The sequence below is a fragment of the Callospermophilus lateralis genome, chromosome 11 (genome assembly GCF_048772815.1).
Source record: "Callospermophilus lateralis isolate mCalLat2 chromosome 11, mCalLat2.hap1, whole genome shotgun sequence".
Classification (NCBI taxonomy): domain Eukaryota; kingdom Metazoa; phylum Chordata; class Mammalia; order Rodentia; family Sciuridae; genus Callospermophilus; species Callospermophilus lateralis.
The window spans coordinates 23169569-23197099 of NC_135315.1; the positions used below are offsets into that span (position 1 = coordinate 23169569).

General features: G+C 50.5%; 1 protein-coding gene across 5 annotated transcripts in view; it reads right to left on the minus strand.

Moving 5' to 3' along the window:
- Positions 1 to 613: 613 nt before the first annotated feature.
- Arhgap23 (Rho GTPase activating protein 23) overlaps positions 614 to 27531 on the minus strand; it is a 72963-nt gene continuing 46045 nt past the window's right edge. For 4 of the 5 annotated variants that reach the window (XM_077110451.1, XM_077110453.1, XM_077110454.1 and 1 more), the window contains 9 exons: positions 27036 to 27191; positions 23139 to 23217; positions 19347 to 19420; positions 19121 to 19210; positions 18376 to 18501; positions 13356 to 13397; positions 12755 to 12851; positions 10750 to 10784; positions 614 to 3011 (listed from right to left, as the gene is read on the minus strand). In XM_077110451.1, the coding sequence (XP_076966566.1) occupies positions 1989 to 3011; positions 10750 to 10784; positions 12755 to 12851; positions 13356 to 13397; positions 18376 to 18501; positions 19121 to 19210; positions 19347 to 19420; positions 23139 to 23217; positions 27036 to 27191 (1722 nt within the window). In that variant the 3' untranslated portion in view covers positions 614 to 1988. The remainder of the gene's footprint in view (positions 3012 to 10749; positions 10785 to 12754; positions 12852 to 13355; positions 13398 to 18375; positions 18502 to 19120; positions 19211 to 19346; positions 19421 to 23138; positions 23218 to 27035; positions 27192 to 27531) is intronic. The other variant, XM_077110452.1, reaches the window with a different exon arrangement.

The window sequence follows — 27531 nt, forward strand, 5'->3', positions numbered from 1 at the left end:
GCCCTGGGGTGTTGGGGGAGGGCAGGGGATTCAGTGACCGAGCTTCCCCCAGCTCCCCAGCCCACATTCCCTCTCCTGCTCTTCCTCTCTAGGAGGACACCAGGCTCCTCAGAGGCAGCCTGGAAATAAATGGCAGGGCAACTAGAGAGCCATGACAGAAGAAAGCCACCCGTGTTATAAGCTTATACATGTGATTTGGACAATCGGCAAGCCCCACACAGTCCTTTCACAATATAATCCAGGCCCGGGGTGCCCATGACAGCTGGACCAAACCTCCTGTCTGCCGGGCAGCACCTGAGACCATTTTGAAGGTCCAGCTAGCCTGAGAAATAATCTACAGAAAAAAAGAGCAGGCGCTCGACGCAGCAAAGAGGGAAACTGCTGCCCCTCCAACCGGTGTCTGTGCCTATGTCACTGCTCATACTAGTCTCCCTGGACACTTGCAAAAGCCATCAGGAGAAATAGGTTTGCCTCCACCTGGTCCAGCCCATTCCCTCCTTTCTTGGGCCTTTGTACCTCACCTGTCCCCCATCGCAAGCCCTGCTCTGTCCCACTCCTCCCTCCAAAACAAGTGACACTGATGACTTGTGCCTCAAGGAAGGTCATTTATTTCCAAGATATAGACTGTACTTTTAAGACAGGACTTTTCAGAAGCAGGAAATCTTAGTTGTTGCTTAGAGAAGTGTGTCAAGGACACAGTGAAAGGACCCATGCGGAGGTGGGGGGAGGGCTTTATCCAACACTGTTACAACACTTTTTTAAATGAGCAAAACATCTTTAAAAATCCTTATAAATTCTTTATAATATGTTACACATTTAGAGACAATATTTACAATAAAAGGCTGGGAGAGGGAGGAGACAGAAATCTACTTTACAGCAAATTTTTGCATAAAACAAGAGGACTGACCGAGGTGGCTTCGGGGTTCACAACCCCACCTGGGCTTCCCTGGAATGAGAGAGGGTGTGGGGGGCCTGGTGATCTGAGGTTTATTTACAATGTGAAGGGGCTAGTGAGGGCTGGTCCCGCCTATCCTGCAGGAACAGTTCAGTTCAGAACCCAAAAATCAGTGATATAGACACCAGGGGTGTTCTTGAATATTCCCCTCCTTAAGAGAAAGTGGGGGGTCTGCGTGCCTGAGCAGTGGAAGGAACAGGCACAGCTGGAAGAACAAAAAGGAGGGAGGTACCAGCAGGGGCCCGAAGACCCTTCCCAAACTGGGCAACAAGGAGTTCCCCGTGGTAAAAGAGCTTGTGGGGGTGACTTAAGAGGTTGGCAAGAGTGTGTAGGGGATGTGACCCCCGGTGAGGGCTTACAGTCCCGTCTTTGCAGAACGGCCCCAATCCCTTCTCTGGCTCTGAGAAGCAGGGGCAGGATCTCTGTGGGCACCAAAGGCAGGGACCCTGGGGGCACGTGGGAGGACAGGTGGGAGTGAGGGCAAAAGTTGCTACTGGAAACACCTTTGGACAGTGACTACACACACACACACCACACACACACACAAACGCCCACTTCCCCCCAGGGGTACCCCTCTCCTCTCCCCAGACATACATACATACACCCCGCTCCCTTAGCTACGAGCTATTGGCGGGAGGGGCAGAGGAAAGAAGCAAAAAGCCAGTGTCACCCGCGACCTTTCCTTTAGTCTGAGACTTGGGGGTTTCGGACTAAATCCACACCCCATGGTCAACAAGGGTCTCTAAGTGACGCCATAGCAAGCCCAGAAGGGCACAGTCAAGTCACATGTTCAGGGCACACGGACCTCAGCAGCCCCTTCCCTCTTCCCACCGCCGGATCCGGCCAGTGGACCAGCTGGGGTTTCTCCCCTGCCCACCGCTCCTCAACTCCAACACACAAACCAGAGACCCCTGCGGCCCGGGGCGGCGCCCAGGGGCTACAGGAGAGTGAGTGCAAGCCAAGGAGACCCCAGTTCCCCAAGGGGCTCTGGGGAGGACTGGAGTCCGAGGGGCGTGCGAAAGGGAAAAGGGTGTCACAGACACTGATGGAGGCGGGAGGCAGTCGAGCGGCGTGGGGGCTGGCTCTGCAGGGCTGCCAGGTCTCCTGGCGGCAGCGAGGTGGCGGACGACGAGGCCCGCGCCTTGGTGGACTCTAGACTGCTGAGGCCGGAGTCCTTGTTGTCACTGTGTGCCCGCGCACCCGTGGGCTCCGGCCCCCCACCTCCACCCAGCTCCTTCCATTCGTTGAAGTTGAGGTCGGTCAGAGGGCTCTGCACCACCACCGTGTGGCGGCGCCAGCTGCTCCGTCGCCGCCGCGTCTCAGGCGACAGTGGCCGCCGCAGCCGCACCGCCAGCATGTCGTCGGCCGTACCGCGAAGGCGCAGCCGCAGCGCCTCCATGCGCGAGGGCCGCGAGCCCAGCGCCGTCGCGGCCGCCGGGGGGCGCAGCGACTCCTGGCTGCTGGACGAGGCCGAGCCCGGCAGCTCCGGGGCGCGGGCGACTCCTCGGCCCGCGCCCGCGCCCTCGGCGTCCGGGCGGCTGCGGGACAGGCGGCGCCGCGCCAGGGTGTCGCAGGGTATTAGGTGGTGCGAGCTGAAGGAGGGCCGGCGCACCAGGCGGCCCCCCGGGCCCGCGCCACCCTCCGTGTCCGTCTCCACGTGGCTCAGCTCGCTGCGCTCGTCGTCCGCCTCGTCCCCCGCCCCCGCCCGCCGGCCCCCGGCGCCCGAGCACACGCTGCGGTCCATGGTGGACAGGGTGGAGTAGCCCGAGACGATGGAGCGCGTGTCCGCGGCCGGCCGATCCTCGGGTGCCGCCGGGGGGCTGAGGCGCCCGGGGGCCTCGGGGGCAGTGGCGCTAGGCAGCTGCCCCTCTGGCCGCTCCGGGGGTCCCGGCGCCGGCGCCCCGGGCTTGTGTGCCTCCTGCTCCGAGTCGTCGTCGGTGCTGCTGCCCAGCCCCCGCGCCTCCCGCCGCTTCTTCCGCTTGCGGTTGACCGCCGAGATGAAGGAGATCGCCAGCATCTCCCGGGCATATGGCTCCTTCTTGGGGGCCCACGAGCCCTGTAAGGGGAGATAGGTCAAGGTGAGGAGTCGGGGCTTGATGGCCTCAGCGCCCTCTACACTCACACCATACACCCTCCGCAACAGACCCAGACCAAATCGGAACCCATAAGGGCATATAAGACGTTCCTCCTCCATCCTTGTGTTAGCTGAATGGTCACCATCCTGGCGGAGACCACTCCAGCCCCTCCGCCATCCCGACGCCTTCCCAGCACCTTAATCCAGCTGGCAGATTTTTCGGGGAACTGGGGCGGGTCCCCCACCCGCCTCCGAGTTCTATATCCATCCTTAGATAAACCTTTTTAGACACAGCCCTGCTATAGTCTCCCCACAGTGCCTAACACTTGACAGTTGGAGCCCACTTCACATACACAGTCCTGGTTGGAATCACCAAAGCTCCCTGAACACTAATCCCGGTGCCAAGCAAACACCCAAGTTCCCTCTCCACTCACCCCGTTTGGGAAACCTGCAATTCCACCTACACAGCAAATTCCACCTACACAGGGCTCAAATACACTTTCTCCTTTTCCCACCCAGCCAATCCCCAGCCCCAGATCATTCCAACTGCCAGCTGGCTGCCAAAAGTGCCTGAAGAATCCTGTACAGTGGACAGTTTGCATGGGAGCCTCTCCTTCCACCCCCAGCTGGGTGCACTGGCCTCTCCTCCACCAGCCCATCTGCTGAACCCTGGGGTTTTGGTGAGGGCCTCCCACCATCTCCCAGAGTAACCTATGCTGCCCACCATAGCCTCCTGGACCCTGCTTTTCATCCTCCCTTTCTGGCCTCCTGCTCATTTTAGGGGAGTTCCCAGAACTCTGTTTTCCACTCCCCTGGAAAATAATGTTAGCAAACACTGCACAAGGCCGCACTGTCCTACTCCACTCTCTCCTTTGAGCTCCAGAATTCGTCTTCCAACTGCAAACCCATCTCTACCTGGGTGTCTCCTGGCACCTCAAAACTCACCCATTTGGGTCCATGTTGTTCTGCCTGCCCTACCCCAAACTGCCTCCATTCCTGTTCCTGACCTTAAGGTGGCCTTGTGGCTCCCCCCTCTCTTTGCTCCTCTCAATTCTCCTGAGGAGGGTCCATGGCCAGCTCATCCTCAGTGTCCTCTTGTATGTTCTCACTCTGCCTTTTCCAGGCCATTCTTCCCCTCCTAATGACTCTATCCTTGCTCCACCTGATCTCCCCTCCTTCAGAGCCCTCTGAAGCAAGAATCTGATCTCCTCTCAGTTTCCCTCCAGACTTGCATGGCCCCACCCCCAATGGGACAATTCCTGGGGTACACATGGGGCCCTTCACAGTTGCCCCAACCTCCCCAGGATAGTGCCCTGACCTGGACCCAACCCAGCCTTTACGCTGGTGATACTGCCCTGCCAACCCTTTGAGTCACATGCCCTTTAACATTTCTGGCAACCATTAATGTCCCCTGGCCTTATTTGGTAGATCATCTGATCAAACTACTCTCTCATGCAATCTGGTTCTAGCACAGTGAAGTCAGAATGATCTCTTTCAGGGAATGCTGAGCCAGCACATTCACATAGAGGTCAAGGGGACAATCGAGGGAAGGCTACTAGAAACTGGGGCTAGCAGAAGCAATGGGTACCAATGACTGGAGCTGGATGTAAGTCATGGTAATCAACTTCTCCCCTGCCATAGTGGTCTTATGAGTAAGTGAGCTCTCTGTCACTAAGGTGTACAAGCAGCAGCTCCCTTGGAGAGGTAAAGGAGACCCCTGCACCAGACTCCAGCAGCCTTTCTTTGGTCCAGTGTATTCACCATGCCGAGCACCTGCTAGATACCACATGTGTGTATTTGGAATCTGGCCAGTGCTGCGAGACCTAAGCAGAAATGAGCCCAGTTTAACCAGCTACTGATTAGCTAGCTGTTTTTACCCATTGCTATGGAGTGAATTGTGTCCCTCCCAAAACTTATGTTGAAGTTCTAAGCCCCAATATGATGGTATTTGGAAATGAAACCTTCATGAAAAAATTAGGCTTCAGTGAGGTTTGAGTGCAGGGCCCTAAGGGTAGGATTAATGCCTTTACAAGAAGAGACACCAGTGAGTTTGCATGTGGTTTTCTCTTTCTCTCTCTCCCTTTTTCTTCTTCTGCCTTGTAAGGATACAGTGATAAGGTAGATGGCCCTCCACAAAGCAGAAAGGGAGTCCTCCCCACAAACCAACATGCTAGCTCCTTGATCTTGGATTTTTAGCCCCTGGGGGAAATGTCTGTTATTGAAGCCATCCAGCCACAGTATTTTGTTATAGCAGCCTGAGCCAAGACACCTGCCCTGGCCGTCAGCTCTACTCTAAAAGTTGTGTGTGTGTGTGTGTGTGTGTGTGTGTGTGTGTTGGGGGGGGGATGCGGTGGAGGAAGGTTCTGTCTGGGGCAGGCTTGTTGTAATGGTTTCTGTCTCAGAGGGCAGGCACTGGAGCAGGCAACTAGCTGGCTCTGAGACCTGAGGCAGGTTACCAAAGTTCTCCCTGCCTCTTTCCTCAACTGTAAAATAAGGCTGATGCTATCTCTGGCTCACAGGGCACTTGATAGGATTAATAATTCTGAGCACAGTAATGTAGCAAGTGCTCAAAGAGTGGCAGCTGTTGATATTGTTAGTGATTTTAAACTCAGCAATCAGTGAAAACAGGGGGCATCATTGGTGAGAGCTGAACTGCTGCCTTCACCAGCAAGCTAATCATCAGCCTTGGGCCTCCAGAGAAGGGCTCTGAAAGAATTTGCTACAGGATTTTTGTATGAAGGTCTTTCCGGAGCAGGGGTGTGTGGCTCTCCTGTCTCGTTGGCAGTGCTGGGGCTTGAACCCAGAGCCCAGCACATGCTAGGTGAGCTCTCTACCACTGAGCTGCATCCCTACACACACAGTTTTATTCCAATTTTATTTTGAGACAAGGTCTTGCTAAGTTGCCCAGACCAGCCTTGAACTTGCGATCCTCCTGCTTTAGCTCCAAAGTAACTGGGATTAGAGGTGTGCATCACCATGCCCAGCTTACACAGCAATTTTTATTTTTTTGTGGTAAAGGGGATCTAATCCAGGGTCATGTGCATGACAGACAAGCACTCTACCATTGATCTACATCACCTGTCCTGTCCTGTGATTTCTGAAGGTGCCTTAAGACCTGAAGTGGAGGGGAATCCCTGCTTTCCAATGTCTGTGGTTAGCACAAATATTTTCATGGGGTCAGATAGTTCTCTTTCAGGAGCAGGGTCATGAGGAGGTTACTTGTGGGGCTTAGGACAGGATGAGGAACTTGTGGTGAAATGGATTGAGACAGTGGGAGAAGCCAGACAGGGTAAAACCAGGAGCCCAGCTTCCCCCTGCGCCAGTGGGACCTTGGCCGGTGACTGAGCTGCACAGAGAGCTGAGCAGGAGTGAGGAACCACCAGAGAAGACAAAAGGGTGCTCCTTCCCCAAGAATTAAGGTAACAGAGGAGCCTTCTGGTGTTAAGCTGGTGTGCCCCAGCCACGGTGGAACTAGGAGTGGCTGTGATGTGTGCTGGCCACTGTCACATCAGGAACAGCCAGGACCATCCTCACAGGGAGGCAGCATGAGTGCGCAATTGTAATTTAGGGCACTGACCCAACTGGGTGTCCTGGGGACAGAACAGAGACAGGGCTGTTACGTCTAGAGCAGTGGTGTGTGATAGGCCTGGGAGCCCCCTATTCCAACAGAATCTTCCCTAGAATCTCAGCTGAGTCAGAAACAAAAAGGGGAGCAGCCCGGTCAGCCCCATGGCCTCCTGTGCACCTGCTGGTGGCGAAGACCCCACAGAGGCTCCCAGGAATGCTGCTGACAACGCCCACCTTAGTAAGGCAACAGAATCAGAGACTGTAGTGTCTCCAGCCCTTTCCCACCCATGGAGGCTCACAGCCTGGTGGGGGCCAGGCCCTGGTGCCCAAGGCAGCCCTTCCTGATGGCTGAAATGAGACACCTCAGGTTTTTAGATGCTTGGTGGCTCCTACCAGACTCTGACTCCCAGAATCTCATGGGTCAGACTACTGAGACCACCCGCTACACATACAACTCAACATCTGCCACCTTGAAGGCTATTCCTATTACTTAACAACCCGACAGCCGTCTGTGCCTCTGTTTCTCAGGGGCTTGGCTGGCTGACTTAGGCTAAGGCCAAGAACAGATCTAATTCTGTGCCAGAAAATCCAGAATCACCCCAAGCCCAAAAGTGGAGAATCAGACTCATGCCCCAGAGCATTCTCCAAGGAAAGAGACCATTTAACCAGTTCCCTATGCCTCGATGCCTTACAACATGCCCAAACTTCCAGTTATTTGTACCTTCTGAGCTTTGGTTTTCCTATCTATAAAATGGGGAAGGTACAACACTCAGGTCCTTTGTGAGGACAAAATGAAATAGACTTTAGTATAAAGTTCTCTGCATAACTGCTGGCATCTAGCAGGTGCTCAAGAAATGTGGATTCACTTTCTGTCTCACCCTACTGATCCTGAGTAACCCATCAGAGTCACAGTGAAGACTGAGTAAGTCTATAACAATAAAGACCCACTTTCTGAAAGGCATGTTCTACATTCAAGGTCTGGTGACTAAAAAGAGGGCCCTCTAAGAGGTCCCCAGGAGAATGCAGGAGGCAGACAGGCCCAGAACCTATTTGTGCCTGGGGAGGCAGGAATCACATTTTCTGGAACCTCCAGAAGTGGTCTGTGAGCTGCTGGGAGGTTGGTGCTGTATCTACTGCACACAGGGTATAGTCACCCTTCTGGCTAGGGGGCTGTCCTGGGAGTGGGGAAGGCCAGACCTAGCATGGCAGGATAGGGCTGCTGGACTATGAGCTGGCTCCAGAGAAGGGGTCACAGCCTTCAGAGGCCCCCTCCCTGCCCAAACACTCCCCAGTTTCTTGGGATCCATGTCAGACTTCCCTCACTCTGCTCACACCTTTCCCACCTCCTCTGCTCTGAGCTGAGGACTCACCTGCTTCACTGAGGACAGCCCTCCGCTGGGAGCGCCCAGCTACCCTCCACCAGCTGTGCACCTGTTTCCTCCCTCTCCGTTTCCCTGGGGAGATGCCTTCTCCAGCATGGCTGGCTCCTGCCTGTGGGGCTCCGGTTCCAACTCTCTTAACCCAAGCTTCCCCTCAATCTCTCAGATTTGCATTGTTTGCTCTCAACATGATTCACAGTCAGGCTTCTCAAAGAGCTGTCTGCGCATGCTCTTTTCCCTCCCTCACCAGGAGCTGGTGTGTGGACTCATTCCACCTGGCTTCTGCCTCCACTGTACCCCAGGCCCCCGGGTGGCTAGTCATGTGCTTATTAGCTTACCATCTTCTCCTCACTCGAAGGTAAGCTTTGTGAGGTCCAGGACCTATCTGCTTGGCTCAGTGTTCTATTTTCAGTAACCAGCACAGTGAAGACACAGTTGACACTCAGTAAGTATTTGTGGTGTCACTAAATGAATAAGCTGATCCTGAGACACACTGTTAGGTTCTGCTAACAGGCTAATGCTATGCTGGCCTCACAGAATGAGTTGGAAAGTGTTCCTTCCTCTTCCATTCTCTGGAGGAGTTGGGGAGAATTGTTTTTTTTTTTTAATTTTTGTTGCTGAGGATCAAACCCAGGGCAAGTAGTCTAATACTAAGCTACATTCCCAGTCCAATGTTATTTTTAAATAGTATTTAAATGACATTTAAGTAATTTTAATTTAAATATTATACTAATATAGTTGTATCTATTTCAGGATACATTCTGACAAACCTATCATTAAGCGCGCTGCCTCTCAGCCGTGATGATATCAGTGATGATATCGATGTGGGAACACCACAGTGGGTACTTACACAATTCCAGATAGTACAGCCCACTACACACTTAGGCAGGGTGGGACCACTGTCACATGTGGTTGTCAACCAAAATGTCATTATGCATTATGTAGTGGGTTTTTTTGTACTGGGGATTGAACCCAGGGCCACCCAGCCGAATCCTCAGCACCGCCCCCTCCTTTTTTTTAAATTTAGAGACAGAGAGTCTCACTGAGTTGCTTAGTGCCTCATTGTTGCTGAGGCTGGCTTTGAACTTGTGATCCTCCTGCCTTAGCATCCCTAGTCACTGGGATTACAGGCCACCCTGCCCATCTTTATTTTTAAATTACATTTTTGTATATATGTATGGGATTGGTTTAGCTAGAGGTTGACCATTTTTATTGAACCCAGGGGCACTCTATCATTGAACTACACTCTTAGCCCTTCTTTTTTTTTTTTTAAAAAAAAGTATTTTGAGACAGGGTCTTGTTAAGTTGCCCAGGCTGGCCTTGAACTCACAGTCCCCTGCTGGCATTACAGGCATGCACCATCATGTCCAGATTTGGAGTGTTCTTTTTGGAAGGCTTTTGATTATATATTAAATTTCTTTAATAAGCTAGCTGTCTGGGGCTGGGGATGTGGCTCAAGCGATAGCGCGCTCGCCTGGCATGCATGCAGCCCGGGTTCGAGCCTCAGCACCACATACAAACAAAGATGTTGTGTCTGCCGAAAACTAAAAAATAAATATTAAAAAAACTCTCTCTCTCTTAAAAAAAAAAAAAAAAAAAAAAGCTAGCTGTCTGACTACTCAGGTTATCTCTTTCTTCTTATGTGAGTTTTGTTTGGTAGCTTGAATTTTTCAAAGAATTGGTCTATTCTAAGTTTTTGAGTTTAAGGGCATAGAGTTGCTCACAGTATTCTCTGATTATCCTTTTAATGACTGGGTAGTCTGCAGGAATGTCCCTATGTCACCCCTGGTATTGATAATTTCTGTCATTCCTCTTTTTTTTTTTGGTGTTGCTAGGGATCGAACCCAGGGCCTTGTGCTTGACAGCAAGCACTCTGCCAACTGAACTATATCCTCAGCTCTGACACTCCTTTTTATTGTGTCACTTTGGCTAGAGGCTTACCAATCTTATTTATTTATTTCCAACTTTTGGATTCATTGATTTTTCTCAATTGTTTTCAATTTCATTGATTTCTGCTCTTAATTAGTTTTGTTAATTCTTTCCTTTTGCTTGCTTTAGGCTCCCCAGAGACCTTAAGGAATATTTATCACAGCAAACATAGTTATTGCTAAGCCCATTTTATAGATGAGAAAACCAAAGGTCAGAAAGAGATTAAATAGGAGCTAGGGATATAGCTCAGTTGGTAGAGATTTTGGCTTGCATACACAAGGCTCTGGGTTCAATCTCCAGGACCACACACACACACACACACACAAAAAAAAAAAAGATTAAGTAACTTGTTTAATATCCCCAAGCCACCAAGTAGCAGAATCAGGATTCAAACCCAAGACTAGGGCTGGGTTTGTGGCTTAGTGGTAGAGCGCTCGCTTACCAAGTGCAAGGCCCTGGGTTCAATCCTCAGCACCACATAAAAATAAATAAAATAAAGGAATTGTGTCCAACTACAATAAAAAAAAAATATTACAAACAAACAAACAAAAAACCTAAGACTGTCTGAATCCAAAGTCTATGCTTCTAACCACTGAAGCGCGCTGCCTCTCAGCCGCTGGACTCCCAAGCCAGATCTTTCTACTGCATCAGATGCCTCACCAAACATGGCAAGGAGTGGGGCTACTCTGCTCACCCTGGACTCTCAGGATTTCCCTCCCTCCCTCCCAGAAACCTTCCACTTCCCTCCTGGTCTAACTGCCATTCTAATTCTCTTAACCAAAAGACAGTGGGTGGGCTTGTGTGGGGGAGGGAAGTCAAAATCCCAGAATTGCCTGGGCACTTACCTTGGACTTGGCTGAACTGCAGGTGGTGGAATCTGCTGATGAGAGACATAAAGAAAACTGAAAGTTGGATGGGGCAAGAGAAGGCCGAGCCTTGTGAACACAATTCTTTTGCCTCAAAGGCTTCAGAACCCAGGGAGTTCAGAACCCTGAGATCTCCCCAGGCCTTAGGAGTGTGATGGAGTCTGATGGCATTTTCTAAGGGATGAGGATGAAGCAAAAAATGATGTCAGTCACCACTTCCTTCAGAGGAAGGAGGTGACGTCAGGCTTCCATCCACTGAGCCCTCCTCTTTTGCCCAGGATTAAGGGCAAAGGGGTGCTTTGCCCGAATACTCTCCCCTTCCCCACCTGTCCCTGCTACTCTAAAACACTGGAGAGAAAATGCCAAACACCAGATGCAGTCCATGGAAACCACAACAGAGAAACACAGCAAATCACAGATGCTCTGGAGAAATGGAGACCACACGGTGCATAGAGAAGTGGGGGCCTACATCCACTCTTCGCCCCCCACCCCGAGGACATGAGAAGGAAGAGGGACCATTTAAATGACCAAGTAAAGGGGTGGAAATGAAGTGAGTGGGACACAGGGGTACAGTGGGCTGGTGGTAAGGGTCCCAATAGGTTCCACCTCCAGTGCAAGGTGCACCTGCCCTTGGGGCAAGGTCTCTATTGACATCTGGAGTCATGAAGGAGGGTAACATCATGTCTGTGTGACTAGGATACCACTCCCTTAATATCACTGGGGGGGAGAAGAAACCAGAAACAAGTCCTGGAAGTGTCCTCTCTAAGGCGAGAGCCAGGGGGTTGATCCAAGGGCCTCCCAGGGTCCAAGTGGGGAGCGGGCAGGTGCGGTTAATCCACACTCTCTGGCAGGCAGGTTAGAAGTCCCCCAGCCCCCTCCCCCTGCACACGGTGAGAAGAGCAGGATGGGCTGACCACACGCGACACACACAGGGCGGCGGCAGCAGGTGATTAGAAGAGACAGGGGGCTCCTCTGCCATCCCCCTACCAGGTCCTCCAGCCCCTCCCGTCTCCTTCTCCCAACTAGGACTATGTGGGCTGCATCCTGGGACAGGAACGGGACATGCTGTGTTTATTGGGGAGATAGACAGTGGCTACAGCCAAGAAAAGAGTGGCCATGCACTTGCTTCTGAGCATGGAATTAATCTCTTCTCTGCTAGGAGGGGCCCAGAAGCCCTCAAACAGGACTAAGGGGCCAAGTGACCAGAGCCCTGAATGGAGGCGGAAGCTACAATCTTTGAAAGACTTCTGGGGGCACCACTGGTCCCTGGTCTGGATCCCCAGTCAAGTCTCCCTCATGTTGGATAACAGAGAGACGGCCACGGTCTGAGCTAGGAAGGGCAGCCACTTGATGGCCAGATTTTCAGGTAAGGGGGAGCCAGGGTCCAGCTCCGGTGAGCTCCTCCCCCAGAGAAGGAGCGTAGCGGGGGAGGGGCAGGGTTGGGGGCTGAGGGGTGGGCTGGGAACCAGCATGGGCAACTGGTGTGTGGGGTAGGGTCCTCACTGCCAGGGTCATTTCTGCCTGCCCAGCCTTCTTATAATCACCCGCCACTGTTAGTGACCGAGGCCGCGAAACCGCACTGTACCCTTTAAATTTCCAACAGGTCCGCTGGAGGAGGGAGGCGGGAGAAGAGAAGAGGGCAGGATGGAGGGGTGGGAGGAGAGTGTGGGAAAAGAGGAGGGAGGGGCAGGGTGCAAGGAGAAAAGGAAGAAAAATTAAAAAGAGGAACCTGCCAGAAGCACACAGCTGGCCCCTGAGGAATCAAAGGCTCGGGAAAGAGACCAGCAAGGAGGGTGAGCAGCCTCTGCCCAGCCCAAGGTGGGGCGGCTGAGCGACAGGAGGCTGGATCCCCCAGAAGGGAGAAGGCCGGCCACAGCCCACTCTCCAGGGTGGGAACAGGAAAGAGGGGCATCTGGTCAGGTTTCTGGGACCCTCAGGATGGCAGAGCCCACCCCCCCCATGCCCCTCCAGGCCCCACACTCACCTGAACCTGGGTCACCAGGGGGTACTGTCCTGCCAATGTTGGGCAGGAGGTACTCGATGTTGGGCACTGACTGAGGCTCCTTGTCATCTACAGGGGTCTGCAAAGAGGAGGGAGGGGTCAGCCAGTGGGCCCCCAGGTGGCTGGACTTCAGAGCCCTCAGCAGGTAGGGGCCCAGGTCTCCTCCATCAGACTGGGGCTCTCCACAGCTGGGAGGGTCTCCCTCACTAGGCAGGCGCCTTGAGGAGCAGGCCTTACTGTCCCCACAGGACCCTTCTGTGCTTCGCCAACAAGGTAGAATGCCAAGGGCTCCATCAGCTGGGGTCAAGAGCTCTCTCCCCACCCCCCACCCCCGGGACTGGAGCTTCCTATGTCTTTCACAAAGGTCTGGAGGGCAGAGACCGCCTCTGCTCCAGGACTGGGTTTCCTCAGAGCAAGGCCTCTCTCCCCCATCAGACTAGGGGCTCACCAAGGCAAGGACTGTGCCTCCTCCCTCAGACTGGGGGTGCCCCCAGGGCAGGCACTTCCCCTGCTTGAGTCTTGCTGTCCACCCAGCCCCTAGGGCCACCTCAAAGCAGACCCCACCACCCTCTGCAGCACTTACCCTCTCCCCCTTGTCCTCGTCATCACTGAAGAACCAGTCTGACTGCAGAGGAGGAAGAAGGAAGGAAGGAAATCAACATGAGGAGAGGGAAGACAGTGATACCCCGGCTCCTCAACCTGCTGGCCCGAGGACCCGCCTGGTACAAGGTGCCCCTCTGGCCTGGCTGCTGGAGAGGGCTCGGAGGGAGGTTGGTGGATCCTGGAAACTAACCCTACAAACTGTGAGAAGCCCTTAGGGAGAGAAAAGGCAGGACCCCCGTATATCAGGCAGGGAATTTCAGACTTGGGTGGAAGAGGGCCCACCACAGAAAGGTGACAGGCCCTGGACACTGCTTTTGCCTGTTTTTCAACACAGTCCTGAAGTCAGGGTGGGGGGCAACAGAGCCCTCTAGTGGCAGCCAGGGCCACTGGGGGTAGAAGGCCAGACATGGCTGCTGGAGCTGAGTGTGCCCATCACCACCTGCACCATCTGAGGCTATGCTGACAACTCAGTCCCCTGACTAGAAAAAGAAAGCAAGAGCTTTCTCACAAGTAACAGGATGGAGGATAAAGTAGAGGCCTCACACCTGCTGAGGATGTAACTCAGTGGCAGAGTGCTTGACTAGCATATGTAAGGACCTGGGTTCTATCTGCACCTCAACCAAAACAAAACCCAAACCAGAAAACCCCAAAACAAACTAAAAAGCTGGTTAGCACATGCCTGTAATCCCTGCCACTCGGGAAGCTGAGACAGGAGGATGGCAAGCTCAAGGCCAGCCTTGGCCATTTAGCAAGAAAAACAAACAAAAAAGCCCCCACACTTAAATATATCTTGGGAAATTTGAGAATCTTAAAGAAAAAACTTCTAAAAGTATTTTTTGGGGAAAAAATCAGATTGCTTACAAATGACCAAGTATCACATATATGTTAAGCTTTCAGCAGCAACAGACACAGGAAAACAAAGAAATAATATTTCCTGCGTGTTAAAGGAAAATCATTTTTATACCCTGCCAAACTTTCATTTAAATCTGCATGAATATAAAGCTATTCTAAGACATCAGGGAGTTCACTACACAAAGATTCTCTTGAGTACTTGAGCAAGTAATGAAATAAATCCAGGCTGAAGAAGTAAGCTCTGAGAAAGATGAATAAACAGCATAGAAAAGAGTTCTGTTATCAAAATAAGCAGTGAAACCCACACACATATACAAACACATGAAATGCATGCACAACAACTGGAATTCAAATTCAGAAGGGAGACCAGACAGTACTGCACTTGGCTTTTATACTTGAAAGCCATAGACACTGATAAGCTTTGGAAATTGACAGTGACAATTAAGTCTAAGTATAGGTTTCTACAAGTAGGTGGTAATTTCCTGAATAAAAATAGAATGTATAATTTCATATCAGGAAAATAAATAGTTCAGTCTATCCAAAACAAGGAAGGATAGACAAGTAAAGAAACAAATATAGTATGAACAAATATACTATGAAAATATAGTAAACAGAAAACAAAATTTAAGATGGCAGAAATAAATACTAATGGTCTAAAAATTACAACAAAATAAATGAATTAAATTCATTGATCAAAAGTGAGAGACTGTTGAGCATGGTGGTGCATATCTGTAATCCCGGCAGCTCTGGAGCCTGAGGCAAGAGGATCACAAGTTCAAAGCCAGCCTCAGCTATTTAGTGAGGCCCTAAGCAACTGAGGAAGACCCTGTTTCTAAATAAAAAATTTAAAAAGGGCTGGGGATGTGGCTCAGTGGTTAAGCACCCCTGGTTGAATCCCTGGTACCAAAAATTTTAATAAATAAATAAATAAAAAGTTAGAGACCAAGGGTTACATTTTTAAATTAAGTACGTGTGTGTGTGTGTGTTTATAACATACCCACATATAGTCTACAAGAGACATTTAAACATGACAACACAGAAAGTATGAAAAGTCATGAATCAAAGAAGAATATTCTATACTGGTAAAAGGAACAATAGATCAAGAAATATAATAAATCATAGCATGTATGCATCTAACATCTTTTTCTCTCTCTTTTTTTAAATTTTTTTTTTTTTTTTTTTTTTTTTGGTTGTAGGTGGACACAATACCTTTATTTCATCTATCTATTCTTATGTTGAGCTGAGGATTGAACCCAGCGCCTCGCACGTGCTAGGCGAGTGCTCTATTGCTGAGCCACAACTCCAGCCCTCTCTCCCTTTTTCCATACCAGGGATTGATATCAGGTGTTAATCACTGAGCCACATCTCCAGTCCTTTCTTTGTAATTGTATTTAGAAACAGGGTCTCACTGAGGTGCTTAGGGCCTCACTAAGTTGCTGAGGCTGGCTTTGAACTTGTGAACTTCCGCCTCAGCCTCCCAAGCTGCTAGGATTACAGGTGTGGGCCACTGCATCTGGCTAACATCTCTTTATATATATCAAAAAACAATTCACAGAACTACAAGGACTAGAAAAATTAATATGGTAGGTAAAAAAAAAAAAAAAAGAAGAAGAAGAAGAAAGATGCTCTGGACGACACAATGAACAGTCTAATCTAATGAACACACCTAGACTCTTTCATTCAATGACAAACATATTCTTCTAGAACACACATGAATCATTCAAAACCAACCACAGTGGAACTCTCAATAGCTCCTCAGGAATCAGCATCATACAGACTATGTTCTCTGCTCATAATGGGATAAAATGAGAAATAACAACAGTTAGAAAAACCTAAACACCCCCTCAAGACTTCCCATGTCTGGAAACATAGCAATGATACCATGGAGTAATTTTGCATTCAAGAGGAAATCATAGCGTAATTATAAAATACTTAGAGCTAAATCACAAAGAAAGCACTACAGGTAAAAATCTGTGGAGGGGAAAACCTCAATGACTTTGCATATAAAATGACTTTTTAGATATAACAACAATCCATGAAAGAATAACTGATGAGATAAAACTTTAAATTAAAATTTCAACTCTGTGAAGGACAAGCTAAGAGGATGAGAAGACAAGTCATGGACTGGGAGAATTATCGGCAGAGTCTACATCTGATCAAGTACTGTCATCCAAACAAAGGACTCTTAAAACTCAACAGTTAGAAATCAAACAACCTGATCAAAAAATTAGCCAAAGACCTTGAACACCTCATCAAAGAAGAAAGACAGATGGTAAATAAGCTGTGAAAGGGCTGGGGATGTGGCTCAAGAGGTAGCGCGCTCGCCTGGCATGCGTGCGGCCCGGGTTCGATCCTCAGCACCACATACAAACAAAGATGTTGTGTCCGCCGAAAACTAAAAAATAAATATTAAAAATTCTCTCTCTCTTTAAAAAAAAACATTAAATAAGCTGTGAAAAGATGCTTTACATCATGGTCTTCAGAGAAACCCAAATTCAAATAACAATGAAGGGCTGGGGCTGGACCTCAGTGGTCAAAGCGCCTGCCTAGCGTGTGTGAGACACTGGGTTCAATTCTCAGCACTGCACACAATAAATGAAAAAAATAAAGGCCCATCGACAACCAAAATATATATATTAAACAACAACAAACGAAGCCAGGCCGGAGGCGCACGCCTGTAATCCCAGAGACTTAGGAAGTTTCCAAAATTTGGAAGCAACCATGAGTCTATAGTTTGGACAAGCCTCCCCCAGAGGTCCCCACTTGGCCCCAGGTGGCCCTACTGGGAGTGATGGGACCTAGTGGGAGGTCCTTAGGTCACTGGCTTTGCCCTAGAGGGACTGTGAGCCCAGGAGGCCCTCTCCTCCCCCGCCTCTTGGTTTCCTGGGAGTCTGCGCCCCCAACTCTCCAGCCTTTGCCAGAGGCCCAGAGCAGGGGTGCCACTCCACCATAAACTGGAGCTACAGAGCCGCCCGCTTTTCTCTCGCTAAGTTAATCATCTCAGATGTTCATCAGAGTGACAGAAAGCTGACTCATCCGATGTCCTTCAGTAGGTGAATGGATAAACAAACTAGGGTGCATCCAGACAATGGGGTGTTATTCAATACCAAAACTTATTAACTGTGTGAACTTGAGCCAGGCACTGCCTCTCTGAGCCCATTTCCTCATCTGTTAAATGGGGGGTAACAGGACCTGGACTTTTCTTCTCTAAAGTAATCCCAGCAGCTAGGGAGGATGAGATAGGGAGATCAGGAGTTCAAACCTAGACTCAACAACCGAGCGAAGCCCTAAGCAACTTAGCGAGACCCTGACTCAAAATAAAGAATAAAAAAGGGCTGGGGATGTGGCTCAGCGGTTAAGTGCCCCTGGGTTCAATCCCCAGCACACCCCCTTACCCCAGACCCTAGCCAAAATGAGTGCAAGAATGTTCTAGTTGCACCTCCTCTGATAACCAGCTGCCAATCTTATTTCGGGCACAGGCACAGAGAAGGGACCAGAGACCCCACTGGTTTCAGTGATTCATAAAATCATCCCTGAGCCCCCAGAAGCCAGTGGTGCTGCCTCTGGGTTTGGCTGTGGAAGACTAAGGCCTCCTGCGCCCTCTGCTGGTCTCTCTGGGTTCTTCAGCCTGCATGGGCCAGGCTCAAGGTGTCACCAGGAAGCCAGAAGGGAAGTCAATCAGCAGGAGACACAGTGCACCAGGGCAGGGTCCTGTCTCAAGCCTACGTGCCCTGCCCCATTTTCCTCTTCCTTATTTACCCCAGGGCCCGTGGGGGTCTGGAGCACTAGAGACCAGGCCTCTGATGGCCAAATGAGGCCTTTGCACCTGTGTCTCCCAGGCACCTCTGAGGCCCTCCTGCATTCACCACTTGTACCCTCCAGGCCAGGAGTGGTCCCCTGTCTCTCCTCCCTCTCCCTCTCACTGGCATCTTGGAGGCTTGGGGGCCTCCTGGTTCTCCTGCTGAGGACCAGACAACCCAGAATGGCAGGGATTCTACCACTCATTCCTGTTCTGCATCCCGTTGCTGGTAAGGCATGCGCCACCCCAGCCGCATATTCTTCAGCCACTGAGTATGGCAGGTGCAAGGTGCTCGGGACATGGCGGGTCCCCAGGCTGTCAGGGCACATGCACAGAACAGGCTGCTTACGTGCTGGATCAGCGTCTCAACGATCTTGTAGCGGTCAGGCATGTGGGTCACCATATCTGTCATATTGTCCTCAGATGTCCTCACCAACGTTGGCCCAAAGACCAGGGCCAGGTTCCGGGGCTCCATCTGGGCAGAGGAGGGAAGCAGACCGGGATCAGTGCACTGAGCTCTGAACCCAGCACCTCTCAGTCCTCTCTCACGCTAAGCCCCATCCTGAGCTGTCCCAACTGGAGACTAGACATCTCCTTGCATGGGCTTACAGGAGCTTGGCAGGTGGCCGGCAGGCCAGATCTCAGTCCCACTCATGCCCAGGCCTAACAGCCATGAGCAGTGTCAACCTGAACATCTATACAGGGTCACCCAGAGTGGGTTAGTGCAGCAGTGGGGGACCTTGGAGTAGGAGACATGTGGGGAGATCCCAAGGTATTTTAGAAGTAGGAAAAATCCTGTTACTCCCCTCATTCTTCCCCCTGCAGAACCAAAGACAAGGAATTTGATCAGAAAAATGCAATGCAAGGCTTTGAGCTAGATTAGAGGACACATTTCTACCACACCCGGGGAGCCATGGCTGTCTGCTTCTGGAAGACTTGCAGAGACTCGGGAAACAGCGCTCTGGGGAAAAAGCCCTGGCTGGCATACAGTGGATGGCGTGGGGGATGGAAGGGCCGTAGGGAGGAGGACTTAGAGCACTGGGGACCTGGGAAGTCCTAGTCTTCCCTCCGGTCCCTGCTGGAGCCCTGCCCACCTTGTTTTTCTCCGAGTGGTCCGCAATGGTCTTGAGATGGCCCACGAGAAATTTGAGCGTCTCGTAGTAGTGCCCCGGGAGATCCCGGATCTGGGGAGGAGAGGAAGGGCCGGGGTCAGGCTGTGACAGCCCCCCACCCCTCCTGTCCCCACCCCAGGGAGGTTGGACTCTCCCCTCAGCCCCTGCCGCCCTTGGTCACCTTGGCCTAAGGGCAGCCCGTCCTCACCAGCTTCCGCAGCGTTTTCATCCGCTCTCTCGAGTCCTCGATGCGATTGGCCTCAATGAAGTCATTGTATTTGTCTAGAAAAGAGTGAGGGCTCCTCAGAGGTGGGAGGCAGCCCATCCCCAGGCCAGGGGGGACAGGAGCTGCTTCAGCCAGCGGAGGAGGCCCTGCCCCGAAGGCCGTGCTCCACGCCCAACCACGGTTCCACCTTCGGGCTCCAGGGCCAAATCAGGTGTGAGCTGACCCAACAGCCCAGGTGAGTTTGTGTGGAAAGAAATATGACCCGAGCTGCAGATGTGTGGCACTTGCCTATAATCCCAGCTATTTGGGAGGCTGAGGCAGGAGGATTGAAAGTTTGAGGCCAGTCTGGCAACTCAGCGAGGTCCTGTCTCAAAAATAAGAAGCGGGGAGGAGGTAGCTCTGTGGCAAAGCATTTGTCTAGCATGTTGAGGCCCTGGGCTCAAATCCCCTGCACCCCCAAAATATAAAAAATAAAGACCTGAACTCCATGTTGATATTAGAAAGGAGTCCTTGCCTCAGTTTGTAAGACAAGGACACCAAGGTTCAGCAGGTCAGAAGAAAGGGGAGGAGGCTTCCAGACACCCCCGACTGTATCAGGAGTCCCCCAACTCCTGAAGTTCCCAGAGTTCATGGGGAACCTTAAAAAATGGAACATAGTGAGCCTACTCTAAAATTTATCAGGGAGGCTAGGGGCGTGGCTGGGAGATACAGTGCATGCTCAGCAGGTGCAAAGCCTGGGTTCCATCCCTAGCTCCAAAAAATAATATAGCATTCACCTAGATAAGAATAAGATGTGTGTGTGTGTGTGTGTGTGTGTGTGTGTGTTATCAGTGACTGAACCCAAGGGCATGCTGAGTTACATCCCCAGGTGTTTTTATTTTTTTCTTTTGAGACAAAAAGGAAAAAAAATGCTTTCCCTAAGTTGCTGAGGCTGGCCTTGAACTTGTGATCCTCCTGCCTCAGCCTCCCAAGTTGCCAGAACTACAGGCATGCACCCTTGTCCCTGGTGCCAAGGATAACTTTTAAAAGAATGGTGAGGGCCAGAGGCACCCTGTGGATCCCAGGTACACAAGCTTTGGGCTTCAGCAGAAAACACAGAGTGGAGCGATGAGGAGGCAAAGGGGACCGTGGAGGACTGTTCACATGACAAAGGCAGCAATCTGATGGGGGTTGATAAATGTCCCTGTGACAAGTGGCCATCATTGGTTGGGGGGAGGTCTATTTCTATCTCACATAATATACAAATGAAGTTATTTGATAAAGTCAAATATATAAATTAAAAGATCATTGAGAAAAAAAAATAGTTTTACAATCATAAGACCTAAACATGGGATGCAGAATCTATTAAAAAAAGATGAATGATTTCAACACTTTTTAAAAAAAATTGTTTTCAGTCCTAAACTGAAAGGTTTTGTTGTTGTTGTTGTTGTTGTTTTTGTACCAAGGATTGAACTCAGGGGCACTCAACCACTAAGCCACATCCCCAGCTCTATTTTGTATTTTATTTAGAGACAGGGTCTCACTGAGTTGCTTAGCGTCTCGCCATTGCTGAGGCTGGCTTTGAACTTGCCATCCTACTGCTTCAGCCTCCCAAGCCTCTGTGGTTACAGAGGTGCACCACTGCGCCCCCCTTCTAAACTGAAAGATTTAAAGGGAAATGGCAGACCAGAGCAAATATTTGCAAAAACCCATTAGATTAGCAGCTAAAGATATGAAGAATTTGTCCCCATGGGCCAATACCAAAAAAAGAGAATCTAACAGAAAACTGGGCATGCAATATGGATAAGTGATTACAGAAAAAAAAAAACAAAAAAAGCCAATAAACTAATAAAAAGAGATTTAGGCAGGCACAGTAGCACATGCCTGTAATCCCAGCTACTCAGGAGGCTGAGGCAGATCAAAAATTCAATCCCAGCCTTGGCACCTGAGAAAGACCCTGTTTTAAAATAAAAAATAAGGGCTGGGGTTATAACTCAGTTGGTAGAGTGCTTGCCTCACACGCACAAGGCCCTGGGTTCAATCCCCAGCACCGCCAAAAAGATTCACCTCAATAAATCATATTTATATATAAATTGTTTCTGACCTTTCCTTTTAAAAAAATAAATAAAAATAAAAAAGGCTAGGGATGTAACTCAGTGGTAGAGTGCTTGCTTAGTATATGTGAGACCCTAGTTGTTTTTTTTTTTGTTTGTTTGGTTGGTTTTTTTTTTTAATATTTATTTATTTTTTTTAGTTTTCGGCGGACACAACATCTTTGTTTGTATGTGGTGCTGAGGATCGAACCCGGGCCGCACGCATGCCTGGCGAGCGCGCTACCGCTTGAGCCACATCCCCAGCCTGAGACCCTAGTTTTAATCCTCAGGGCTGTAAAAAAAAAAAGAGAAAACAGAAGAGATTTATTTAATCTCTCTAGTAATGAGGAAAACAAAAATGAGAAAAGGAAATGCCATTTCCTGTAGACTAGCAAAAATTTAAAATATTAATAATAACATGTGTGAAGTCCCAGGCTGAATCCCCAGTGCTACCAAAAATAAAACAAAAACTAAAAAGTTGATAACACCAATGTTGATGGCGATGTGGGGAGACACTCACCCATGCTGTTAGTGGTGGTGGGAACTAGAGGCTCCTCTGCAATTTCACATCAGCTTGCAATGCTCTTTAGAGACACTGACCTAGCAATGCTATGTCCAGGAATCTATCTAGGCATGCAAGGACACGTTCAAGGAGTCACTGAAGCAGGGTTTGTAATAGCAAATATCTGAAGACAATATTTGCCTCTACCTGTCCATAGAGAAATTAGTTTACTCGGACTATGCAGTTTAGGAGGAGAGTGAGGCAGGGCTCTCTGCGGTGACACCAGTGCATCCCAAAATTACAACCCGACTTTTATTAAGAACAACTCAAGCCAGCTGTTGGGGCCCACACCTGTAATCCCTGTGGCTTGGGAGGCTGAGGCAGGAGGATCGCAAGTTCAAAGCCAGCCTCAGCAATTTAGTGAGGCCCTAGGCAACTTAGCAAGACCCTGTCTCAAAATATTAAAAAGGGCTGGGGATGTGGCTCAGTGGCTAAGTATCCCTGGGTTCAATCCCAAAAAAAGAAAAGAAAGAAGAACAACTCAATCAACAGTGTGCTGCAGCTGTTCACACAGGCTCCTCAGAGCAAATTGTGAGCATCTCTTCCTAATTCCGTTGGTGACATCATGTCAGCGGCTTGAAATGAGCCGCAGTGGGAGTATTTACACCATGGTAATTGGAAAATACCACCCACCCAGGCTTTTCCCCAGGAAAGCCAGATGTGAAACTCTTACCAGCACGCCACTGAGCACTGACTCCAAAACCAGGGCGGCCTAGGGGTTTTCTCATGTGAGTAAGAGCGTCAGGAAGGAAACACGACAGACTCATGACCATGAGCTCCGCTGGGGCAGACTCCACCCCTGACTGCCTGCGTGCCCTTGGGAAGGCGTTCTACCTCTCTGAGCCTCTGCTTCCTGTGTAAAGCGGTCCACAGGACCTGGCTCAGGAGTTGTCATAGGGAGTGGGCACACAGCAAGTGCCCAGAAGGTATCAGCTGTGACCTCTGGGGAAAGCAGCCCAGGAACGACAAGGACCTCTGCTGGTTACCTGATTCTCTTCGCACTAGCTAAGTTTCTTACATGTTTCTTCTTCCTTTTTTTTTTTTTTTTTTAATCCAAAGACTATAACCCACAGCTCTAACTGAAAAGCGCCCAGGGCAGGTGAACTGCTGCCCCCCACTCCCGCTTCTGCTCCTACTCACCATCGGTGAAAAGAGGCTCCGGCAGTTTTCGGAAGAAGGACTTGAGCAGGCTGCTGATCACATTGAGGTCCTGCCAGCGCTGGGGAGGGGCAAAGATGTCAGGCCACAGGAGGGCCCACCCCGGGGACCCAAACCCACACCCCCAGGCCAGCTGCCCACACCTTTTCACCAGTGCACACCAGCTCCTCCCTGCTCCAGTGAGCCCAGTGCACCAGCATTGCTCATCAAGGAAAGGACCAGGGGCCTTCTTTGGGCCAGGCACCGTGAGGAACAGAATGAGCAAGAGCCTGCTCTCTGCACCCTGCTAGACCAATCAGCTCCTGCCTCCCAGTGCTCCTCCTATCCACTGAAGAGTCATCCTCAGACACCCCTTCCTCCCCAAAGGGTAAGCATCCATGACACAGCAGTGCATTTCTGCCTCAGGCCCTTTGCACCTGCTCTTCCCTCAGCTGGAAGCTCTGCTCTGCATGTGACTGGTTCCTCATCTTGCCTACCTGCTGCAGTCAAAGTAGCCACGGACACCACTGCCATGCTGATTGTACCACAGCCCCACCTTTGCTTCTTCCATGGTACTTACCCCAATCTGTCATTGTTCTGTTTTTGCTCCCTTGTTCAAGCCTATCTCCCCATGGACAGTGTCCTTTGTGAGAGCAAGGACTCCTGTCTACCATATTCTTAAGAATGAGCAGGGGCAGTTGACTAGATCACAGGAATCCAAACGGGGCAATTGTGCCCCCTGAAGAAATTTTGCAAAGTCCAGAGACATTTTGGTTTTTATGACTTGGGGGTAGCCACTCACATCCAGTGCATAGAAGCCCAGAACATCGATAAATTTACTACAGTGCAAAGGAAACCTCACCAACAAATGATTATTCTACCCAAAATGCCAACTGTGTCAAGGTGGAGAAACCCTGGTCTAAATGGATAATGATTGAATAGAATGAACGGAGAGGCCTCAACCCCTTCTGTCCACAAGGGGGCGGCATCACCCTGTACCTCTGCAAAGTCAGGAGCCACACCTCGCTGGGGCTGGTTCAAAGCACCCTCAACAGACACAACTCCATCATTACAATATATACACACTCGTCACAATGGACCCACAGCTTATGCCGGACAGTCTTGCAAACAATACACTCCCCACCAGCTCCACACAAGGCACTTCCAGCACCCCACCACCACCAGCAGTGTCTAAGACCAAACAGCACGCCCTGCGGCTCTCCCTGGCTGAGGCAGAGTGATGTGCTTTCACATGCCCACCCTCACCCAGCGTGGCTCCTGCCCACCCCATTCCAACGTTCCTCCCGGCTCCAGGAGGGATAAGAGTGCAGGCTCTTCCCCTCTCCCAGTTGCCAGGTCTAAGAGCTTAGCTGATGCTTAGGACTCCTCCTGTGCCCCCGCCCCAGCTTCCTGAGCATCCCCCTCCTGCCACCCCACTCAGCTAGACCCAGACTTCCTGCTGCCCACCCTGTCCCCTGACTGCAGCTCCCTTGGTTATCCCCACTCAGTCCCAGCATAAACTCAGGCCACTCCCCAGTCCATCTCAGCCTGTGGACTGATGATGCTGTCACTCCATGCAGGTGACTTACTGCCATCCCAAAGCCAGTGGGGCCATATTTGACCCAACCTCTCTCCAAAGTCTAAAGCTGCTCACAGCTCACTTCTGCCAGGGACAGAGACTCCACCCCTAGCTCAAACTTTTAATATTCCCGGTCATCCTTCCTGCCCCTCACACAGCCAGTTCCTAGAGTTGCTCCCTCATCCCCATTCCCCTGGGGCCATATTATGGTTTAGGTGTGGTGTCCCCCAAAAGCTCATGTGTTAGAATGAAAGAAGGTTTGGAGGAGAAATGATTGGGTTACAGCCTAAATCTAATCAGTGGCTTAATCCCTGATGGGATTAACTGAGTGGCGACTGGAGGCAGTGGTTCCTTGGGGCATGGCTACAGGATGTGTGTTTTGTATCTGTAGAGTGGAGTCTCGCTCTCGGCTTACAGGTCACCATGTGAGTTGCTTCCCTCCACTACACTCTTCCAATGTCCTGCCTCACCTTGAATCCTGAGAAGTGGAGCTGGCTGTCTATGGACTGAGACCTCTGAAACCGTGAGCCCTTCAATAAACTTTTCCTCCTCTATAATTGTTCTGGTCAGGTCTTCTAGTCACAGCAGCAAAAAAGCTGACTAAAATAGGCCATCAAGGCCTCCTGACCCTTAGTGATGCCCACATTCACATCAGGGCTTTTCCCCTGTCCACCTGCTCCAGGTCTTCCACATTTGTAGCCATCAGGCACGTCCTGAAGCACTGCCTTTGCTCAGATTATGCTCTCAATTGTGCCTTCCTAATTTAAGAACCAGAGAAGGAATGGGCACAGTGGCGCACGCCTGTAATCTCCCTGGATCCGGAGGCTGATGCAGGAGGATGGTAAGTTCAAAGCCAGCCTCAGCAACTTAGCAAGGCTCTAAGCAACTCAGTGAGACCCTGTCTCAAAATACAATATAAAAAGGGCTCGGGAGGTTGCTCAGTGGTTAAGCACCCTGGGTTCAATCCCCAGTACCAAAATAAAATAAAATGGCAGGGAGTGTAGCTCAGTGGTAAAGCACTTGCCTAGCATGTGTGAGGACCTAGGCTCAATCTCCAGTACCACCACAAAATGATAGAAGACTCAGCCCCTGCTCCAGCCCTCAGCAGCCTCGCCCTCTGTTCACATGCTTTGATTCGATGGCAGATCACCCTTTTCTCTTGTCTACAATCTCTCACCTACTTGCCTTCTCTTCCCATTGCCAAGAATGAGAATACTCTTATGTATGACAGGAGACATTAAGGTAAATGACTCATGGGATTTCACTGGCCAGATGCAGAGTTTTCCAAAAAATCTTTTTTTTTTTTTTTTTTTTTTTTTTTAACCAGAGCTCCTTATGTCAAATAAATTCATACATGAAAACTCAAGATTTTAACAGGCAGAGCAAAGCATGGCGGCTCTAGTTCTAGCAAGGACAGGGGGTCCTGACATACTCTTGGCCTCCCATGGCACCTCCAAGAACTCTAAGACTCTGGGGAACACCATTTGAGAACTGCCAGTCCTGCTACAGACTCTGAAGCACGGTTGTCAATACCCTTCCTCCTGACCCTTAGTGATGCCCATATTCATACCGGGCTAGTCTCATCTCATCAGATCACTCTCTTCTCTTCCCATGGTGTAGCCACCCAAGTGACCATCCTGAAAACATCAAGGGTCCCCTTCCTCTAAGCCAGGTGTCTGCAAACCACCTCCCAGATGTTAAATCCAGCCAGCAGCCTTTCTGTATGGCCCTTGAGCTAAGCATGGTTTTTACATTGTTAAAAGATTGCAAAGAGGGGCTGGGGTTGTGGCTCAGTGGTGGAACACTCACCTAGCATGTGTGAGGCACTGGGTTTGAGTCTCAGCACCACATAAAAAAATATATAAACAAAATAAAGGTACAGTGTCCATCTAAAACTAAAAAAGAAATCTTAAAAAAAAAAAAATTGCAAAGGAGAGGAAGCAGAGAAGCGGGAGGAAGCTATGTGACAGGGAAAACAAAGCCTACAGTGTTTACTTAGCTGCCCCCTCCCCAGGGAATTTGCTAGTTACTTGCAAATGCTGACTCTACACTGTTGCTGAAATGTCCCTTACCTGGTTTTCACTGCTTTTTAGTGAACCCTAAAGGCTCAGGCAATACTGCCGCCTTTGAAAATCTGTCTCAGAGCCTCCCAGGCCAGGACTGCATTCTGTGTGGCTTCAGCCTCGGGCAGGTGTCCCCCAGGGCTAGCTGTGTGGAGCTCCTCTCCTGCCACCATGGCACATGGCAGGGTACAGTGAACACAGCCCAATAGACCACAGACCCCCCAACAGAGCACTCCCACCCACTCTATCCGCACCCACCTCATCCTGCAGGTTGATGTCACTGGGCCCGCGATTGAGCTGTTCCTGCAGGCTAGACACCACTGCATTGTTGCCAGGCACCCGATAAATGCCTGTGGACTCCAGTCCCCGGGCCTCCACAATGCGACAGCAGGCAGCCACAATCAGGGGGACACGCTAGGCACATGGATATGGCAGAGGTGTTAGGGTGGATGTTGCCAGGGGGGATGGGGAAGCTAAAATGGAGGCAGCACAAGACCCAGAGTGCCTGCCAGGAGCCCCAGGAGGAAGTCTCTTCCTGCCTCCAGTGTGGAGGCCAGAAGTAATGCCAGAACCTTGCCATAGACCAAAAAGGAGCAGGGTTGGGCCTTAGCTCTGTTGCACCCTCCTGAAGGATGGGGAGGGGACCTCTCTGGGTCGTTCCCCAGCCATGTCTGTGTGAGGTACAGAGCTGGTCTCATGATCCCCGCAGCTCTAGCCCTCTATGTCTGGATCTGCCCCAGCCCATCTGCTCTGG